Genomic DNA, 20,350 nt, shown 5'->3' on the forward strand with positions numbered 1-20,350 from the left:
GTCACTGTGCCATTTCTTAATTTATTTCAAATTTGCCATACTGTTTTCTTAAGTTGAGAGTTGAATTGTTCTGTAGTGACTAGAAATCCATGTTTCCTTTGTATTTGTGCTCTTATTTGTGGTAAAATATCAGTATAGTTTTTGAATGACCAGTTGTATTTCCCCAAGACAGTGAAGTTCACAGTTATTTTGCCTCTTGGTCTAAAATAACAGCTTAATTTTGGCTTCTTAGCTCATAAAAAGTGTAATAATTTGGGAAAAGAATGTTGCTCGGGGATTCTTTGGATGGCAATTGGAGATAGGAACAATGTGAACTGTAACTGTGCATATAAAATAAATAACCCTGGGCCTCACACTAAGATAGAAACAAGCTCACTCAACTCAATTACCCTCACTGTCTTCCTTTGAACTCTCTGGTGTAGTTCACTTCCCGAGGTAATGGAACTGAATTTATGTTTTCAAGTCTTATCAGTTCACATACCTATACTCAGACAATGTGTGTGGATGGAAGATGCATTAAGTTAAAAGATCAAAATGGGACCACTTTTAAAGCTTTATTTTTGCAGTATTTTATGTTTTTGTTGGTGGTGGGGTCTTTCTTTAGTTTGGGGTTCAAGGTTTTGTGTTTTGTTTTGTGTGTGTGTGTTTTTTTTCCCCCATTTTTAAAGTCACACAAGCACAAAATGATATCTAAAACTCAGAGGTGACCATCGTTTGAAGAAAGCTTTAGGGTCAGGCTGTGAATGTCAACTCAGCCAGAGTTCTAACATTTTTGGGGGGGTTGTTTTATGAAGATTAGAAAGAATAGTTATAAGAAGCTTTCTTTTTTCACTTGGGACCAGGGGTGTTCATGTCCCTAATTCAGGTGCAACAGCCTTTTCAGTGATACTGTATCTCCTATTCAGAACCATAGAATAATCCCAAGGACAAGTAAGGCGAATGCATACGTAAACAAGCAACATTAGGAAAGTATTTTATGTATTTCTTTGCTGTCCTTGCATGTGATTTATCAGCTGGAACATGGAAGAAAGCCAGCACACATGGCTAGTTTACACTCTGCAAGACGCCAGTTCAGGAACTTTTTGCAGTAATTAATCTAAACCTTAGAATTAAAAACTAGAAGCAGCTATAGCCAACTACAGCCTTCACTTTCTTGTTTCTCTTCTCGTGGCAGGAAGTTGCAGAACCGCTTCTAGATCTGAAAGAAGGAATGGACCAACTGGAGCACAATAAAACTTTGGGATTTATCCTTTCTACTCTGCTAGCCATCGGGAACTTTCTGAATGGAACCAATGTAAGCCCGGTGTTCCAGTATTTCCCCTGAGCTTTTTCCTTCAAAAAGCAGAAGTGAAAACCATTATGACAGTTACAACCCAGTATTTATTGCTGACCAGAAATATAATCTAGAAAACAGAACCAACTTTTTCTTTCATTTGTGTTTCATGGATGCTCTTTGCCCTTTTCTGCATAACATGAAGGAAATTTAGAGCTAGGCGTTCTCTTTGTGTAACTCCCTTGAGTTCAATGTTGATGCTCCCCATTCAAAATGAAGAACTTTGTCATGAGTCATTTCACTGTAGAAGGACTCATTTTAGGTCTAATCTTCAGCAAGTTATGAGAATAAAAATAAAAGCAAGTTTCTTTTTCTGTAAGATTCTTCATCTTTTCCTTCTGCCCCTGCTTGGTAATCATTTTAGTCTACTAATCTGCATGGGATGGGATGGAGTAGCATTTTTGTTTTTATTTTCTTCCTGTTTTCCGTCTTACAGGCCAAAGCTTTTGAGTTGAGCTACCTCGAGAAGGTTCCAGAAGTCAAGGACACAGTGCATAAGCAGTCCCTCCTGCACCATGTCTGCACTATGGTGGTGGAAAAGTTCCCAGACAGCACTGATCTTTATTCAGAGATCGGGGCCATCACTAGGTCAGCTAAGGTATGTCTAGAGGGTAAATATGTAGATTTATGAGCTCCTCTGTAAAGTCAAATCTTTAAGATTTAATTTTATTCTTTGATTTGTTCCTCTCTGGTCACAGAACTTGTTACGAATGTGGACTTGTTGCATTATTCCTCACGGAACTTCAAAGATGCCAGAACACTGTGTTTTGAGCTTTATATCTGTCTGTCGGATGGTTTCCTCACCATGTTATGACAGCCATTTTCATGTTTCTTATACATACAATTAATGTTATATAACTATTAGGAACTATTTTATGGTTACTTTATTTTACCAATATCTTCAAATTTGTTTACTTACTCTGTGGTTTGGAGGAATCTCTTCTTTAAGGCAGATACATCCCTTTACATATTTCAAAGGCACTAGACAGAATACACTTCTGGGGTAATAAAATCGTCTCCATAATAAAAATGTCCTTGGAATACCTTGTGTAATTCTTTTACTGTCCTCCTGACAGCAAGTTTGATGAGGAGGAGTTAAGAAGGATAAAAACAAATAAAGGAATCCTGCAGCAGCCACTCTTTTTAAAAAGTGGTAATCAATTTACTAATGCATAAGTCTAGTCAATGGCTTAATTTGGAATGCAGAGTATTTATTGGTAGTACTTACGATAGAAATACTGTAACCTCATTTTTGGGGCTCTCAGTGTGTCAAATTTCATGGACGACTCTTAAAAACAATGCATTACTCATTAATGGAATAAATTTGACAGAACATCACCAGGAGATAACCAACATGAAAATTCTGGTTTATAATTCCCATCTAGTTCAGTGTCTTGAATTGGACAGTGGCTGATACCAGCTGCTTGAGAGGAGAGCACAAGAAGCTTTGAAGAAGGAGGAAGATCTCTCCTAGAATATCTTTTTTTTCATGTGTCATAATACTTATTATATGCATCAAATGGAAGAATGATTGCTTTTCCAAAAAACACATTGTTTTGATACTTTGAGGGGAAAAAATGCATAATCCTTTTTTTTTTTTTTTTTTTTTTTTTTTTTTACTTCAAAAATACAATCTTATTTTGGCTCCTAGAAAAGTTCTTGTGACAATGAGTTTCATAATCTAATTTTTTCTGCTGTTGCATTTGCCAGTTTCAGGATTTGCTGTCTTGAGTATATTGAACAGTAGAAACTTTTTTTATCTCCCTACTTCATAAAATCCTATAATTTTTTAGGTTGGAAAGGACCTCTGAAGGTCATCTGGTCCATTACCCTTCTCACTGAAATGCCAAATTAAGCCAGGCTGCTCAGGTCATTGTCTGTGTTTCAAATAATCCTTCCACATCTTTTTTAGACACCCATTTCCACACTTTTTCTCCATCTTCCCTTCTGGGATGTGTTAAATAATAGTAAATACAGCATTGTAACCTCTTCATACAAATATTGCATGGTTACTATGTTTGCCCGTTCTGTTTATACTGTCTTTTGTTAGACAGCCTGAGATTTTGTGTTGTTTTTTTGTGTTTTTTGTTTTTTGTTTTTTTTTTTACTGTTGCTGTTCTTCTGACACCAGTCATCTTTGGACTGCTCACAAGGGCATCCAGGCAATCTTCTGAGTTGATCTGGCAATTTAGAACCCAGCCAGACACGGAGTTACTCCAGGTTACTGCCTGCAAAGTGCACTTCGTGGCAATCTAAAGTAATGACCATGATCTGCTGAAGCAGGCTGACTGCTTATCACTGAAATCCCTAATAGCCCTCTGAAGTCAGGGCTAATCTGAGTTAATTTCTTGCCATCTGTAGATTTTACCCTCTCAGCATGCTTTCTTGGTCCCAAATAGTTTTTAAATATTTAGTAGAAACCACAAGCCACCTGCTGTTAACCCTGTCACCAGATGACAATCAATATGTATAAACTCTTTTATTTTGCTTTCAGCCTCACACTTCATAAGTTGCCTCCCATGAGGCTTCTTGTAAAGATTTTGAAAGTCTAATTTTTGTTCCTTGCTCTCATCTGTTCACCAGCTTATATTCAGAATCTAGTGATTTCTTTGATGTTTTGTTTTCCTATTTTTATTTATTCTTTCAGCCAGGTAACAGGTATAGTAATAAAGCTTGAAGCTCTACAGTCCTCTGAATCATCCTTGCTACTTTTGTCAAAGATAGGTGAAACTTTTGCTGTCCTCTGATTCCCCAGATTATTAAGTATAGTGAAAGCAGACTCATTTTAGCCTGTGGCATTATTTTAATTGCCTTTAGAATTCTTGTCTTCTGGTTGTTTACTGCTTTGTAAGCTATCATCCTCCTCCAACACATTTGTGTCTGCAATTGAATACTTGCTATTTGTTCATGTCTACTAACAAATAAAATACAGAAAATAAAAACAAATGCCAGAATAGGTTTCTCCCTGACTTTCTTGGTGATGAAGTTAGACAAGAAGAAGTCATCTTGCTTCCCTTCCCTAACTCTTGTCTTCCTCAGTTTCTCTCATCCCCAGTGATCCAGGACCTCCGACATGATTCTCTGTTTTTTTAGATACCATAAAGGAGTTTGTGGGTTTTGTTTTCTGTCCTTAAGTATTTGCTTTTTGGATTCTGTCTCTGCTGTGCTGGTTTTCCTCTTATACAGCCTGTGTTTAGGCTCCATTTTATTGCCTTCGCTAAGGCTGTTTTCTCATGTTAGGATTTTTTTTTTGTTGTTGGTTATGTTGAATGATTCTTCATATCTGTACACTTAGGTATATTAGTGTCTCCTTTCCTGCTTCCTCTCTTTGTTAAGAAGTTATTCCATTTTTTTTTTACACAAAGTAATCACAAAATGAAAATTGCCACAAAAGAGAACAGTCATTTCCTAAAATCCACACCACTATATACTGTGTACTCTCAAATGAATCTTCTATTTCTGTTTTTCAGCCTTAGAGAGAGGAAGAAGCTTAACCCAATGCTGTCACTTTTAAAAAATTTTTAGGTCTAAGGGTATGCAAAATTGAGCAAAGTCTTTCAGTCTGTGGTTTGCTGATCTAGTGGCCCTGCCCAAAGCGGATGAAATTCTGAAAAGGCCAGACAAAATCACATTAAGAGAAATTATAGCCTTAACCTTCTGCGTGACGCCCAAGGTCTCCCTTCTTGGGATGTTCCTACATGTGTTATACCACTGATGGATTACTGTAACAAGCTCTATTCCCACTTGATCTTAGCTGCCACAAATCAGAGAGTTAGGACATGGAAGCCATCCAAGCTGCCCTCTTCAAGGGAATGTTCACAGAGTAGGCGAAATCTTGGTTTAGGAAAGCTGACAGGAAAGGAGAACTAATATTTCACTGTGGATTAGGCTGTATTTTGAGCTCCATTTTGTCTACAAACATCTTTCAGAAGCCACAAAGGCTAAACAATTTCCATGCTGTAGATAAACAGAGATGCCCCTTCTCCTGATACACATATCATATGAGAATTTCCTGAGCCTTAGTTCCAAAAAAGAAAAAAAGAAAAAAAGAAAAAAAAAAAAAAAAAAAAAAAGCTCACCCAAAAGGAGATAGAAAGGCCAGAAAAAAAAAATAAAATGGTACAAAAGTATTCATAGTTGTATAAAAGTATCTAGGGTCATGCAGGACTACTGTTTGTTTAGGATCCCATGTTTATAAGCACTTGCATATTTGTTCTTTTTACATACTTTAATTTGATCTTTTTTTCTTTTTTTTTTTCCAATGGTATTGAACTAGAATTGATATACCTAACACAGAAGCAGACCCCAGGTGTCTGCAGTTGAACTCAGGGCTGTTTCTAGCAGTTTACTTACCAGTGTGGTGGGGGAGGGAAGGAGGATTGCATCAGCACTAGTATCTTCTGTTACTGAATGAAAAAGTATTCTTATTTAAAATGTTTTTCTTCATTTTGATCCCCTTGAATAATTTTCCCCATGCATCCAGAAGCTGGCCAGCTACATGGGAATTGTCCTCCTTCCCTCAATTTTAATTTACTTTTAATTAAAATACCAATTTTCTGGCTGTTTTTTTTTTTATCTCCTTCAGCAAGGTGCATGGTTTGTTACAGGTACCAGGCAAGGGAGAAGAAGGCAGCTTTAAGAGCAAGCAGGAGGAAATGATAACATCACAGGGCAGGGGATAAGGCTCGCTGGCAGAAAAGAATTTAGGATTAGACTAAGCAGGGGAGGAGGAGGTCTGCAGCTGCCCCAGGGACTCAGTAGGGATGTGTGGGGAGAAAGGAGGTGATTGCAGCAGAAGTGCTCCTCTGGCATCTGCTTGATACACTGGGAAGCAGAGAAAGGAAAAAAAAAAATAGTAGGGAAGTTCGTGCCTGCCTCCTGCTCTGCTTCAGCAGGGCTTCTCTTGCCTTGCTTGACAGAAGGTATTTCTCTGCAATTATCATTCGAGTATGCCTTCCCTACGTTTCTTCAAACAAAAACGAATGCCAAAAGTCATATTACTTTCCATGGAAGGAAGCTTGCTTGGGGGTGAGGGCACGAGGTTTCTTAGGCTGGGTCATTCCTTACAGTGCCAGCTGCAAGGACAGCTGCTGCTGCTGCTCCAGGTCTGGGCACGGGTTAGCAGAGCAAGGGGAGAGGCAGAGCAGGGGGAGGCAGACTGGGGCAAGGGGGAAAGAGCTCCAGTGGCAGATGAGCATTACAGATTTGGTCTGAGAGAGAACAAATTCAGTTTTGCAGGTGCCTGACGGCATTGTGGTGTTTGAGTAATATTTCAGGTGAATGACTCAAGTAGTGTTGTAGATGCCATAACACCAAGTGACCTATATCACTGCTTGCTGGTGTTACTTCCCTTCCTCCCAGACAGTGTAGACTTTCATAAAGCATTTGCAAGTAGATCCCATATTAGTGTGTTTATTGCAGATTGTTTGAGGAACTAAAATGGAAAGGTTTGTATTGTATAGATTTATCTGGTCGTACCTCAATAAGCACATATGATGTTTAATTTTTAATCAGGGGACTGATTCAGGTTTAATTATTTCCAAAATTATTCGGGCAGGATGCCAACTCTTACTCTAGGACCAGAAATGTGTGGGCAGAAACTCCTTTATACTTTGGTTTTGAGACCTGGCACGTACTTCACTTACAGTGTGACCAACAAGGTGCAGGTTGCGCTGATGTTGGTCTTGGGATAATTCTTGTGACATCCAGTGAAGCAAGCCAATGTGGAAATACTGGAGTAGACAGACTCCTGAATGTATGCCACAGAAGGTCGCTGCACTCAGATGACAGTGTATTTGCAAGGAGCAATTCTCAGAATTTCCTCTGGCACTGAACCAGCTCAGGAAAAGAGGAAGATTTCATGTTCCCTGCCAGAACTCATCCCTGTAATAATGTGAGAGTGAATGGTCTGACCCTAAGTTATAAACAGCTCAAGCTCAGCTGTGGTCCACTGTAGAAACTATCTTGAACTTTGAAGAAAGAAAGATTTTGTCTATGATTATGTGCATCTTTCTAGTACCCATGATAAAATAGTTGCCGTTTTATTGTGAATTTAAGGCAACATTTGTCGTTGGGAAGGTATCGGTATACTGTTTAAAGCACTTCCTGGAGAGAATAAAAATGCAGAGAATTGGGTCTTGCTTAGAAAATGTCTGGATTTGTTCACCACTAAAAGAAACAAGCTGTAGCAATAAATGATAAACGTAGTAGCAAACAATAGAAAACTTATATGAAGTTATTGAGGCTGCATAACAAGTTATGCACTGGCCTTCAAAATACAACTTAGGATAATATACAGTGATTTTTGAAAATAAGTGCTTTTCAAGCAAAAATCTCAGCTTTACCAGTTTCCTTTCACTTATTTCTTTCATGTTGTTTTGTTTGTTTGGTTAGTTTTTGTTTGTTTTTTCTTTGATCCAGGTGTAAAGTTTTTGACCCTATACAAGGGCTGAATATTAATAGAGGAATACTTTAATCGGATGTAGCATTGATAATTTTAGTAGAGTTCTATATTCTCAGTAGCAGCAAGAGTACCAGAGAATAGAGGAGATGTAGCTGGAAAAGGAAATGTGTGCAGAGCACGTACCAGATGAAGAAATTCTAGAGGAAAACAACCTGTTCCCTCACAACCTGTTCTCTCATAATTGTAAATGGAGAGGAGCCCATCAGGAGAAAGGAGGAACGTATCAACTACATCCTACAAGCATTTAGAAAGTTGTTTTTTCTAAATTTATAGATGAAAATAAACATCCGGTGTCTGAAAGGAAAGTCATTTTTATTTTGCATAGCAGCCTAAGACCTCTGTTTCTTTCTCCTGAGATAAAAATTAGATTTATTTTTGAAGTTTTAGCAGAAGATAACAGTAAGTAAGACCAGCAAGCTTCATCTCTTTTGCATATGAGTGTAATGAGTTGTGGAGGAAGAAGAAGATGTTTCCACCTTCCTCAAAATCCTGGGGGCTGGGCACAACATTGTATGCTGCTCTCTAAGGAGAAAGCTGTAAAGGCAATTTCAGATTACTATTTCCTTTTATTCAGCGGAGTATACTCATAAAATAATACCATAACAGTTCTTGTCTGACTGCCTCCTGTTCTGAGGTCACCTGGAGCTGCAACGTGATGTGAAGCTCACCTAAATTCCTTCTTAGTCACAGCTGCAGGCAAGAATTAGTGCACCTTTCCCTTCAAGAAAGAATGAACAAAAAACAAATCAAACTACAAACTACATGTCCCTGCGATCATTTCTTGCTATTATAAGGTATTTGTATTTGTAATCCTTCCATTGTTAGAAGACACCCCAAACAGAACAACAATAATAGCTAAAATGACAAGAAAAAGAAAATTACAATGATATTGCGGAACGCTGTGATTGCTTTTAAGAAGTTGTGTACAATTACTGATCTGGGTTTGTACCTCTGTGCTAATTTTTCATGGTCCGTTAAGGTGAGGCTAAAGTATTTCTTTGCAAAAGGATTTATATTTTACTTATATTTTCCACTGATACGAGTACCTGCTGTTTTATGATAGAAATGTGCATAAAATAGAGAGGCTTGTTGGTCACATACTGATCGGATTGATGCTGCTCAGAATAAACTAAAAGTTTATTCATTGTCCACACCACATTTGGATTCACAGTGAAGAGAGAAAAATGGCATTTCAGATGTCATGCAGGTAGTACTCTAAAGCTGCTTTTCTCATGTGTGCTTTAGATATACCATCTATGGAGAGCAGCAATGTGTTTATCATCAACAATGAAAATACTGACCTGGAAGGGACTTTTTTTATTTTTTATTTTCAAAAGCATATGCGTTGATATGCTAAAGAAAACAAAAACCCCACAGCTGCTCTACCTCCAGGGCTTTTTTGAATAGCAGAATGGATCAAAGGATGTTTTTATTTCCTTATGAAGAGGAAAAAGTCACCACATTATAAATCATGGCAAGACCAAATACAATCAATACCAGGAGGTTTGTAATCATAATGCACTTCTCATGGCTATACTTAGCGTAGGTCTCAACACTGGGTACTGCATACAGCTGAAAACTTCATTCTGTGATGTATAACCAACTGAGGTTGGAACCAATATCAGGAATTTTGGACTTAAAATAAAAAGAAGAAAAATTATGTTGAGACTTACTTCCATTGGATATTGATCTCAGCTGAAAAGACTTTACTCCAAACCTCTGCAGAATTGTAATAGTTGGTATCCAAGGCTCATTTCTTTTGCAGCCATTAATAGCTTTTAGCACAGATAGGAAAATTCACCTCCTTTCAAGCACAGTCACTGATGCTGGAGTGAACTAAAACCTGTCTCTGCCACTGATTTTCATTTAGCATTAAGGAATTAACTGGAGTACTGGATCATAACATCGCAAACTACTGTGTTTGGAATCTGACGGCTAAATCTGTGTTTTATTGCTTGAGTTCATCTGAACTGTGAAGTGGTATTATAAAATAAATTTTTCCTTTCTTGGAGTTTTAGAACACACTGGGCAGTTTTATTTTTCTTGGTTTTTTTTTTTTTTTTTGTGTTCATATACTTACGTGCTGTGGAAGGGTTTTTACACCACTTCGTCCAGTCACTAGTAACATATCCTAAATGCCTTCTCTAGACTACTATGATTTGAAAACCTTTTTTGGTTGATGAGTAAAGGAGAACCTCTCTTTCACCTTCAGTGGAACGTGTTGGCCTCTGTCCTGATGAACATTACTGTAGGATGCAATAATTTATTTTAACTGCGTTGACGGATTTTCAAAACCATCATATAATCTTGTTAGAAAATTCATAATGTATATCAAGGAATGAAAGTTAGTACTGAAATCACTAAATAACACTTCCTTTGAATAGAGATTTAAAAAATCCTGGCCCATGAATTTTGTGATTAGAAGTAGATCATCTATTAACAAGTCAGTGCACAGCTAGGGAATATATCCAAGTACTTCCTAAATTGGCAAAGTGTTGGCTGGATACTACAGTGAGCAGCAAGCATGGTATAAAAAGCTATGAGTAGTAGAGAAAAGGATTAAGGAAAAGTGAGAGAAAGTTTTTGTTGCCTCAACAGAAATAATTGGGTCATGCAATTGCTTGTTGTAGCTATGAAGATTTTAGCAAGGGAAAAAGCACATCACAGTATTTTATTGTCCTTTCTTCAGGTCCTAGGCCTCCAAGACAAAATAAACAGAAAGATATAGACAAAGTAAAACAGAAAGGGGCATTTCTTAATTATTTAGCAGTAATTAATAATGTGAATTAATATTGTTCTGCCACTAGAGTGACCCTGTCTTATACATGAGTTGCACTGTTCAGATATCCAAAGCTACTGTGATAGCATTTTGAGTAAAGTGTTATATTTTCTATTATTTTCTCTTTTTAAGGTTGACTTTGAACAACTCCAGGAAAACTTGTGTCAGATGGAAAGAAGGTGCAAAGCGTCATGGGATCACCTTAAGGCTATAGCAAAGCATGAGATGAAGCCAACTCTAAAGCAAAAGATGTCTGAGTTCCTGAAGGACTGTGCAGAAAGAATCATAATCCTGAAGATTGTTCATAGAAGAATAATTAACAGGTAAAGAATTAAACTGGTGACAGTACTCGATGATATGTACTTTGCTAAAATTATAAATTATGACATAACACGATTTTTTTAAGTGTGTATAGGTAAATATTCCAGCAAGTACATCTACTAGGATGTATATGGTGCATATGTTCTCATTCACACCTGTTCAAGAAATATCCTTACTCAAGGAAGTTTCTGTATTTCCTATAAAAAGAATCAATAATCCAGGCAATCATTTGTTCTCATGTTGCAATAATTGGGCCTTTGAACTCCTAACTCCTTAAAGCTAGCATCTTTGTGACTAAGTTGCTATATTTTCTGTCCTTCCCTGAATACTTTTTAGAGGGATTGGCTTGCTGTCCGGTTAACAAGAATATGCCATGGCAAAATATTGAAGTTCTGATGATAAATTTGTCATATGTGGAAGCTGAAAGGGGTCTTGTACAGTGAGTTTTGTAAGCAGCACCACCCCTGTCTGCAAGATCTATGACTACTTCTTTTATGCCTAAACAGTAGGAGACAGATTTAAGATTCCTTTCTTTAGGACTTGCCCTTGGATTTAGTTTTATCCAATGAAATTAGCCCTAATTGCAGTGTTCTGAAATGTACTTACTCATGATAATTCTGCATAAACCTAAGCTTTTTTTTTTCACATACACATATGTGAAAGCCATTGTTTAAGTCATCGGATTAATGTAGCTTTAATGTAGATTAATGTAGCATCGGATTAATGTTTCTTCAGTTTATTAATGATATGTTGAGACATTTTCCAGCTACTGAAGAATTTCCAAATTACTTTGGTCAAAATTAGGATCTGCATTCCAAATGACCCCAAATTTGTCAATATACAACTGAGAAGTTAATTCAGTTCTTCTTCTATTTTTGCAATGACCTCTTTTTCATGCTATAATTAAGCAGAAATACCAATTGCAGGAGAAGGGAAGTGAATTCACCAATTTACTGTAGTATCGTATGCATTGTATAAGTAAGAAAAATACTAACTTTTTCCTGTTAAGTGCTGCAGAACTTCTGTAGACTTATCCAAAAATGTCTCTGTTTAAATGCATCTTTCTAGGATTGGGAAAACTTTTATCATCGAGGATATGGATGCTGTTAAAAGGGATTCACATGCATTTTTAAACACTCAGTGTGTTATTTTTGATCATGCAAAATAGAAGCAATAGTAAAAGTTGCAAATAGTGCAGAAGCTATGAATGCCACAGAAGCAGTAAAATTGTGAATTGAGAGTATCCCAAAATAAATTACTTGGAAGATAATATAATTTTATGGTCATTTTTGTGAACGAGAAATTCTTTTCTTCTTGTGTTTGCTAGCCTGTAAATCTGCATTCTTCTTGTCTAGACTTTCCCCAACATCCTAGCAGCCTCTTTGAAGTTGCTTAATACAAATAAATAGGATTGAAACTTAATAAATATTTTTTTTCTATAACTGAAATGAAATTGGTCATTCACATTCCAAATTAATCATATAAAGTAGATAGAGTTCCATAAGCGTCTTATCTCCTGCATCAGCCTGGGAAAATGGACTGGGATGAAGTTATCATAGACTAGGCTTTCATGTTTTTAATTATAAACCATGGCAATGTTACGCAAAAAATCCATGAAAATTTTGTAGCACAAAAAAAAAATATGGGAGTTAATAAAGTAATAAATGGATGCAGTGAAATGTTTTGTTTTGTTTTCCTATAAATGATCAATAAAGATTTTTCCCCTTTGCATTCATTAACTCATTGTTTTCCAGGTTTCACTCATTCTTGTTATTTATGGGCCATCCTCCCTATGCAATACGCGAAGTCAACATCAATAAGTTCTGCAAAATTATTAGTGAATTTGCTCTGGAGTACCGCACCACCAGGGAACGAGTCCTGCAGCAAAAACAGAAACGAGCTAACCACAGGGAAAGAAACAAGACCAGAGGGAAAATGATCACAGATGTAAGTGGCAAAATATATGTCCCACAGCACCAATTTTTAAAACAGTCTTTCACTGGATGTCTTATATGAATAGTTGTTAATCTTTATTTTTATTATTAGGGAGTTCTTCTACTGTAAATAGTGGCCTCTTTTCTTCTAAAAGACAAAAACTTGCAAGTCCTTGAGTATAGGTTTATTTTTCTTCATGCTAGTTTATAGAATGCGAACAAACCAAGATTATGCATCCAGAAAGACCATCTCTTTGTTGCACAGACAATGCAGAGAATCTCTGGTAGTCACTGAAATCTGTGTGTACCTAATAAAACAAGAATATAAAAAGAAGATAAATACTGGAAAATTAGGATGCTAGTTGAGGACATGTGCACGTCATGAATGATGAACCGTTGTAACCATTTAAGTGGTTACAAGTGAATTTAAAAAGTTGGTTTTTTCCTCTATCTTTGAATATTTTAATATACACTCTTTGGTGTTAGTATTTTACATACTATTACGTGTGTAGGTACCTATATACGCACACTTATGGGTGTTTTCTTCTGACCTTTAAAGCACAAAACAGCCTATTTTATGGGAACAAAATACTTCGGGGTTCTGAAAGCTGACACATTAATGTTCACAGTAGGTGTTACTCTTCAAACTTTGCTGATAGTATTCCTGCATACCAATAAATTAAAATAAGATTAGTTTTCTCAGCATAGTAAGCTTTAAAATCCCCTTGACTTTTTAATCTTTTTTTTTTTTTTAAGTTGATGTAGTTTGACTCAATCCAAATAAAGTTCTAAGAAGTGCCAGTACTTAATAAAAGTTTCCATCTGTCTCAAAATCCAAATCTGGAGTCTCGATTAGATGAGAGTATATCATTGCATATGAAGCTATCCCTACTTTTAGCATGAAAAGTCCTAAGCTGATTTCACTTTTATGAGTCCTCAAACTTAAGTTGAAAAATTTGTATGTGTTGAGATTGATATAAATTAAGATCGTTATTAATTCATTGACTCAAAGTCATTTGTAGATCTTTCCTGGCAATACCCTCTTTAAATCTGGATATCTGCCTCATTTACAGTGAATGTTAAACCTGTGCTATTATCTCAAAACGTTTTCCTCTTGGTCTTCCTTGGGAAAGGAAGGGGCTGTGATTTTACTCAAAGGATATAATATAGTCAGGCAAATTTTCAAAACTACCACTGAGGAACTGACATTATTTTATTCAATTGCTGCCCAGTTTTTCTACAATATTCTAGAGGACCTAAAAGATAACATTAACCAGAGAGATTGGTAAATTAAATTTTTTGTTTCCTGAGGTAGCTTGAATACTTTTTACTAGTTTAAACAATACAAAGATATGAAGGAGTTCCTGTGTTCCTAGAATATGACATAATGTTTCTGTCTTACTTGGTTGTGGTATGACTGAGAAGCTTCTCTAAGTCCTATTCCTGCAGAAAATGTGAGAGAAAAAGGAAATCTGACCGTTGGAACCTGGATTCAGGAAGCAGAGAAGGGACCCTTTAAAACAGGAAAAGGATGAGGGTTGATAGGTAGTCAGTAATGAGTGAGGCCAGGATGATGGTTGTTTGCTGAAAATGTAAGAAAAGAGGTAGTTAGGCCTCTCCCAGAAGCAAATACTATTGGGAGATGCCATTTGTTCAGCTCAAGATAGTGTTGAGATTTGACAAGAATTAAATGCCATCTGACAGCTGGTATTCCACCTAAATCTTTCAGGTCCACAGAAAGGGAGCATTTTTTGCCTACTGCTATTTAATAATCATATAATGGTCTTTAAAAAAAATCCACTTTGAGGGGGAAAAAAAAAAGCATTCTTTGAAAGTCCCCTTATAAAGATGTTCTTTAAGAGAGTTTTTCCTGTGGCCATATGGAAATTTCAGGACTTAACTAAAACTCTTTATCTGTAGCCCAGTAGTTATGGCCTCATTTACGTTTCGTTTGATTGCAGTACCTGGTAAAACAGAAATAGAAAGTTGCATCAGGCTGTTTGTCACAGCTTCCTTTGACAGCTGCAGTAATATCTATCTCAAAGTGAGCTTCCAAGTCAGCAGGGTGGAAGATATTTGTGTGTGAAGAACGGTGAAAAAAGGGAGTTTTATTGTAGCATTGTGTTGGCTGTGCTTTGTGCCTGCTTCTGATTTTCTTACTGTCTTATATTTGAATGCATCGGAGAGAGAAGGTGTATCAGTAGCACACTGACAGTGTGTTGAACTAGGTAGAACTGTAACACCGATGGAAGAAATTCTAGATCTTGGCATTGGAAGGAAACTCGTTGTAGAAAGTAGTGCTAATAAGAATAGTCATGCATAATTTTAACTTCTGCTTTGGGTGACCTAGAAGGCTATTTATTTAATTGGCTATTTGATGTCTATTTCACTACCCTTTTGAAAGTTTCCTTGGGATCCCCTTTTCATCGCCTTATACTACGTTGTTTTCAGGCAGAAGAAGAGGGTTTTTAGCAAAAACAGGAAAGGAGTGAGCCAGAACCATCCCAGTCCTCGACAGGAAGGCACATCTCGCCTGTACCTCGGCCCCCTGCAGACTTGGAAGGCAGAGGGGTGCTGGCTCTTTGCATGGAGAGAGTCTGCTGGCTCCTCGCATGGAGAACTTTCATCAGCTTCAGCAACTCCTCGCAGGGAATAGAGCTGAGAAACAGGCACGATGAGGAATATTTCCATCTTTATTTTAGCCTTTTACCACAGATCTTTATGTTTATGTGTTCTTTAATAGCTGAAATGGACTGGGCACTGTCAGTTTAAATCTCAGTGAAAGTTGTCTGCAGGAGAGAGACGGAGCAGAGGGGAAAAAGAGAAGAACAGTAAGTTGCCACAGTTTCACAGGGAAGATTGCCTGGTCTGTGTAACTTTATATCTGGCTTTAGCCAGTGATAGCAGTCACTTATTTCAGGCACACTAAAAATAACAAGCAGGCAAAAGAGGGAAGAAATGCAATTATAGATATGAGTCTGAGCTTTTTAATGATTTTTAATAATAGTAGGTAGTATAAGCATCTGTCTCACAGATTTATGAAGCTCTGCTTTTTATGATACTTGAGAGTTTCAATTCCAAAATTACTATGTAACAGAAATAATATTTTTAAATGGCAAATCCACCATATACGAATGCTAGCCTAAGGGAAAAATGGGAGGGAGAGAGAAAAGCTCTGCAAATTGTCCTGCAACGTCCAGTATTGGATGACAGAAGAATGGAGCAGCCTTTTTTTCTTAAAATTAGCATCTTGTGCTGACAGGAGGTATTTAGTATAGGAATATTGTTCCAGTGCTTTTTGGTAATATTACATCTGTTAAAGTTTTCCTAATTTATTAACATTTCTCAGTGTATTTTCAATGATGAAATGAAGAAGGAAAGACAGAACGTACACAGCTGGGTGAGAGCAGATTCCCTCCCTGAAACAAAAGTTTGATTAATTTTTTTGCTACTTTGAGTCCTATTCTCTGTATTTACTGATTTACTGGGGGCAGATGGCTCTCCGGACATGGAAATATGAAGGGGACCTTGAACCACTCCTCCTGAGTAGTTATGGGTGTCAAACAACAGTGGTTCTGGGTTTGAGCCCCTTCCATCCAGAACAGGGGGAAGAGAAATGGTAATGCCCTGAAAGCCAGAGGAGCACATTGCCCTTAAGATAAGTCCCCTGCAAATCACTTTTAGGTAGACTAAACGGTCAGGAAGGCCAGGAACTGAGACTTTCCCTGTAAAGAAGAAAACACACTTTGGTTTGGAGTGCAGTCCGTAATGTGTGTATTTTGTTCTTGTACCTTTCCCTGAGTGCCTTTGCATATTTTTAAGCTTAAATAGCTCTCCTTCTGCTTTTTATTTATTAGATTGGTTTGCATATGGGTTAGAATACAAACATGTTCTTGCTTCCCTTTCTTCTCCTTTCTGTTTCTTATTCATGCCAAAAAGTAAACAGTGGCGGCCTTCAGAAGAATAGCTTTACGGTGTGACTCCCCACCCCCCGGGGGGTGGAAAAAGCAAATGGATCTTTTCATAATGCAAAGGGAAATACCTGCTGAGGTCCCTCTGCAAAATATCTGCTTGTCTTACTGTCAGTGCCACTGTGTCCAAAGCAAAATAGACATCTCACCCTTTGAATAAAACATATCCTTAAAAAGTAATGTTAATGTGCTGCACAGCACTCTCACAACTAATCTTCTTATGGAGATTGTGCTGAAACTAAGCTAAGGGCCAAAGTAAATCAGGCTTTCATTTTTAATGATGAATGTTTCTGGAACAGAATGTATCAATCCCAGACAGAAATCACAGTTGAGATGGAGATAAGGTCGAAAATATATATTAGTAACACAAGGCAGGCGAATAGAATTGATGGAATGCTACTTAAAAAAATAAAAAATAAAAAGATGCATCAAATTTCTAGGGTATGTTTACACTTTATAAACAGTCTAAACGAAAATTATGGAAATAAGGAGCCCAGATACTTGAGAAACTGCTTCACTCTGGGAACCATCTATGTGGGGTTTTGTACAACATGGTGAAGAATTCCCCAGGCACTTGGGAACACAGCTCTAAATACTTTGCTACTTCCCTGTAAACTCCCAAATTCACAAACACTCCATATCCAGTAATATTTTGATATGCCCATTACATTTTATGTAATGTAACTGTCAAGGCAATTTTACATGCCTGCTGTCACAGAGGGTAAAAGCCCTAAATGACAAAGGTCACTTGCATGTCTGTAATTTCCAGCTACTGAAAAACTTCTAGTGCGTATTCAGAGACTGCTCAGCACTTGATTTTAGTCCTCTGCTAAATTGAAACTTGAATATTAAAAACAGCTTAAAAGAAAGAATTAAAGCAAGCACTTAAGTGTAGAGAAAATGAATTGCCAAGAAGCTGACCTCTGCACTGGGAGAAAGGACCTCCCTGTTCTGAACAGAGCTGGCAAAAGGAGAGAGCCCTTCCTAGTGCTCTCAATTTCCACAAGGTGAAAAGTGGGCAAGCCACAGCATGACTCAAGGGAGAGAAATGGGATGGTTTAGGGATGATCTCAGTTCATAATTTCTCTAAGAAAAACCAGGAAATTCTATTTCAAACCCTGTCCTACTGACAGTGACAGTCTGTTCTGTGTACAATAGGATAGTGGCTCATTAATTAAAAGACATTAGCCAGCTGATTGTCTAAGGAATGAATTCCTTATATGTTTTGTGTTTTTATGGCCTCCTGTAGCTGCATAAACAGTACCATGGTTACCTCTTATTTTGTTGTGGTTTGGCCATGCTGTCCTTCCTAAATCTTGCTGTTTGTCCTTCTCTGCCCTGTCCTCTGTTTCCGGTGGCAGACTGATGAAGAAGAGGATGCCGAGGTATGGTTCTTTGAAAGAGCATGTCATTCCCATGTCCCCTGTGTGCTGTGACATCTAATTCCTAACTCAGATAGTATGGACTGCTCGACTCCATCTGCTCAACTGGAACTATGAACCATGACATTTTTCTCATAGCTTTTTGGCTCTATCGTTAAGAGTGTGTTTTTGCAGTCAGCTTTAACCATATGCATACCTGCTCTCTTGAACAGGGCTATCTTGATCTGAGGCCTTAATAATTTTAAGTTTCATCATTTATTTTCTTCAGTGTCTGTTTGCTAAACTGCAAAGTAGCTCCGCTACCCAAAATATTAGTGATCTGAATGTTATGGGGATCATCAGTTTCATTGGGCTAAGGATTTCAGTGATAATTTCATAGTCATTATTAATCCATGTGTGCCCAACTATGACTATTTTATAAAGTGTTCAAAAGCATCAGGATATAGGGAGGCAAAGCAAGTTGTAGTGGTTATCTTTGCTGTATGAAAAGTGACCAAGATACTTCAGGAACCATAGAGGTAAGCCATGGACTACTTCATACATCTATCATAAATTACTCCTGAAGATGATATTGTAATTTAATAAAGGAGTGAATAAATAACTTAAGAACTATCAACATTTGCTCAAGACGTTTGGGCTTGGGCATTAATCTACATCAGTGCTTGAAAACTAAGGAAGTGAAATTAAGCTTCCTGGCTATGTAGCTTCTCCCTAGTGATGGTTTATGCTGTGTAGCTTAGGCTGCAGAAAGAAAATTACAGAAATTAGATTTTTTATGCCAAAGTTTAACTAATGTGTGAATACTAACAGTTATGTGAATACTTTATCCTGTGTTTTTTTTTCTACGGTGGTACTCATTACATTTACAACCCATTGAATATAAGTATTCTTAGTGCAAAAGCTGCATGTACTTTCATGGAAGTTTCTCTCTAATTTTGGGTGGGGTTCTTTTGTTTTGTTTTGTTTTTATGTCTTTTAATTTCACATGTAATATTCTAGCACTTGCACACTCCACATCAAAATATTGCAAGCTAATATTTTAAAAACAAAACAAACTTCTCAGTATTAAAACTAAGTATCACACTGGTATATTTAGTTTAGTGCCTTATAGGGATTAGTGTTTCACTACTCAGCTGGCTGTCCTACCCTGAAAAGTCATCATGTTAGAATAAAATCATCCTGTCATTGATTTCTTGATGGAATTTTTTCAGTTTGCAGTCTAACAACCCAGGAGGACTTGATCAAAGCTCTGAAAGTAGGCCTGAGCCTTTTCTTCCAATTTACTATTCTCTGAAGGAGAGGCTCTGCAGGTTTGCATTGCTGTAGCTGACTGGCTTGATACCGTCAAGTTAATAAGTAATGTTGTTTAGTATGCAGAGGAGGAACAGAGTGCAGCACGCCTCCCTTTATCTTTGCTGGATCTGTGGGAATAAGAAAGATTAAAAGAAAGAAAAAAAAACACTTGAGTTTCTGATAAGTGATCTGACTGAAAACACCGAGGGGTATTATTATCTGTTGATGCCTGTTTGCTGGTGAGAGCCTGTCCTTTCTGCAGCTGGGGCTGTGTTTCAGGTGTGCTGTCATGCTTCTGTAGATGAGAGCAATGGAGAAAGCACCAGCACTGCAGGCCAGAGGAGGAGAGCAGCCCCCGGCTCCCGCTTCCAGCACACTGCTGCAGATCCCTGCCCTCCTTAGAAAGCCTCCATTTCTCCCATCATCTACCTGGCTGCCTTTCCAGGGGGCTGTTTTCAGCCACCGACGGAGCTGTCGCTCCCGGGCACTGCGTGCGTGCGGTTAGCTCGGCCGCTGTTGTTCGCGTTGTTGTGGTGACAGCGAAGTCACGGGTGGGCCGGGGAAGCAGAGGGCAGATTCCAAAATCTCTCTAAGGTTTTGTTTGTTCTTCTAACTGCTGACTGCAATTTTTGTGTTTTGGCCATGGAATAATTTGGCTGGGTGTTTTGGGACTGGGGATTTTTTCAGCATTACTGGTGATGTATTTTAAGTTTACTGTACATATCTGCGTTTTAGAGCAGCGTGAGAGCTCTCTGTGGAGCAATGCAGAGAGGCAGGAGGGAGATGTCTTGTCCCCAGACCACCCTGCCAGTCCTGCCGTGTCACAGGATGGTGATGCTACAGGAAAAAAAAACACAACAATTTACTTGTGTCA

General features: G+C 37.7%; 1 protein-coding gene across 9 annotated transcripts in view; it reads left to right on the forward strand.

The window, feature by feature from the left end:
* The window catches only part of FHOD3 (formin homology 2 domain containing 3), a 394,706-nt gene that overhangs the window by 356,772 nt on the left and 17,584 nt on the right, over window positions 1-20,350 (forward strand). For 6 of the 9 annotated variants that reach the window (XM_084510276.1, XM_084510270.1, XM_084510272.1 and 3 more), the window contains 5 exons: window positions 1,175-1,294; window positions 1,770-1,931; window positions 10,708-10,898; window positions 12,651-12,843; window positions 18,163-18,186. In XM_084510276.1, the coding sequence (XP_084366402.1) occupies window positions 1,175-1,294; window positions 1,770-1,931; window positions 10,708-10,898; window positions 12,651-12,843; window positions 18,163-18,186 (690 nt within the window). The remainder of the gene's footprint in view (window positions 1-1,174; window positions 1,295-1,769; window positions 1,932-10,707; window positions 10,899-12,650; window positions 12,844-18,162; window positions 18,187-20,350) is intronic. The other 3 variants (XM_084510271.1, XM_084510274.1, XM_084510278.1) reach the window with 1 other exon arrangement.

The sequence above is a fragment of the Aythya ferina genome, assembly GCF_964211825.1.
Source record: "Aythya ferina genome assembly, chromosome: 2".
Taxonomy (NCBI): Eukaryota; Metazoa; Chordata; class Aves; order Anseriformes; family Anatidae; genus Aythya; species Aythya ferina.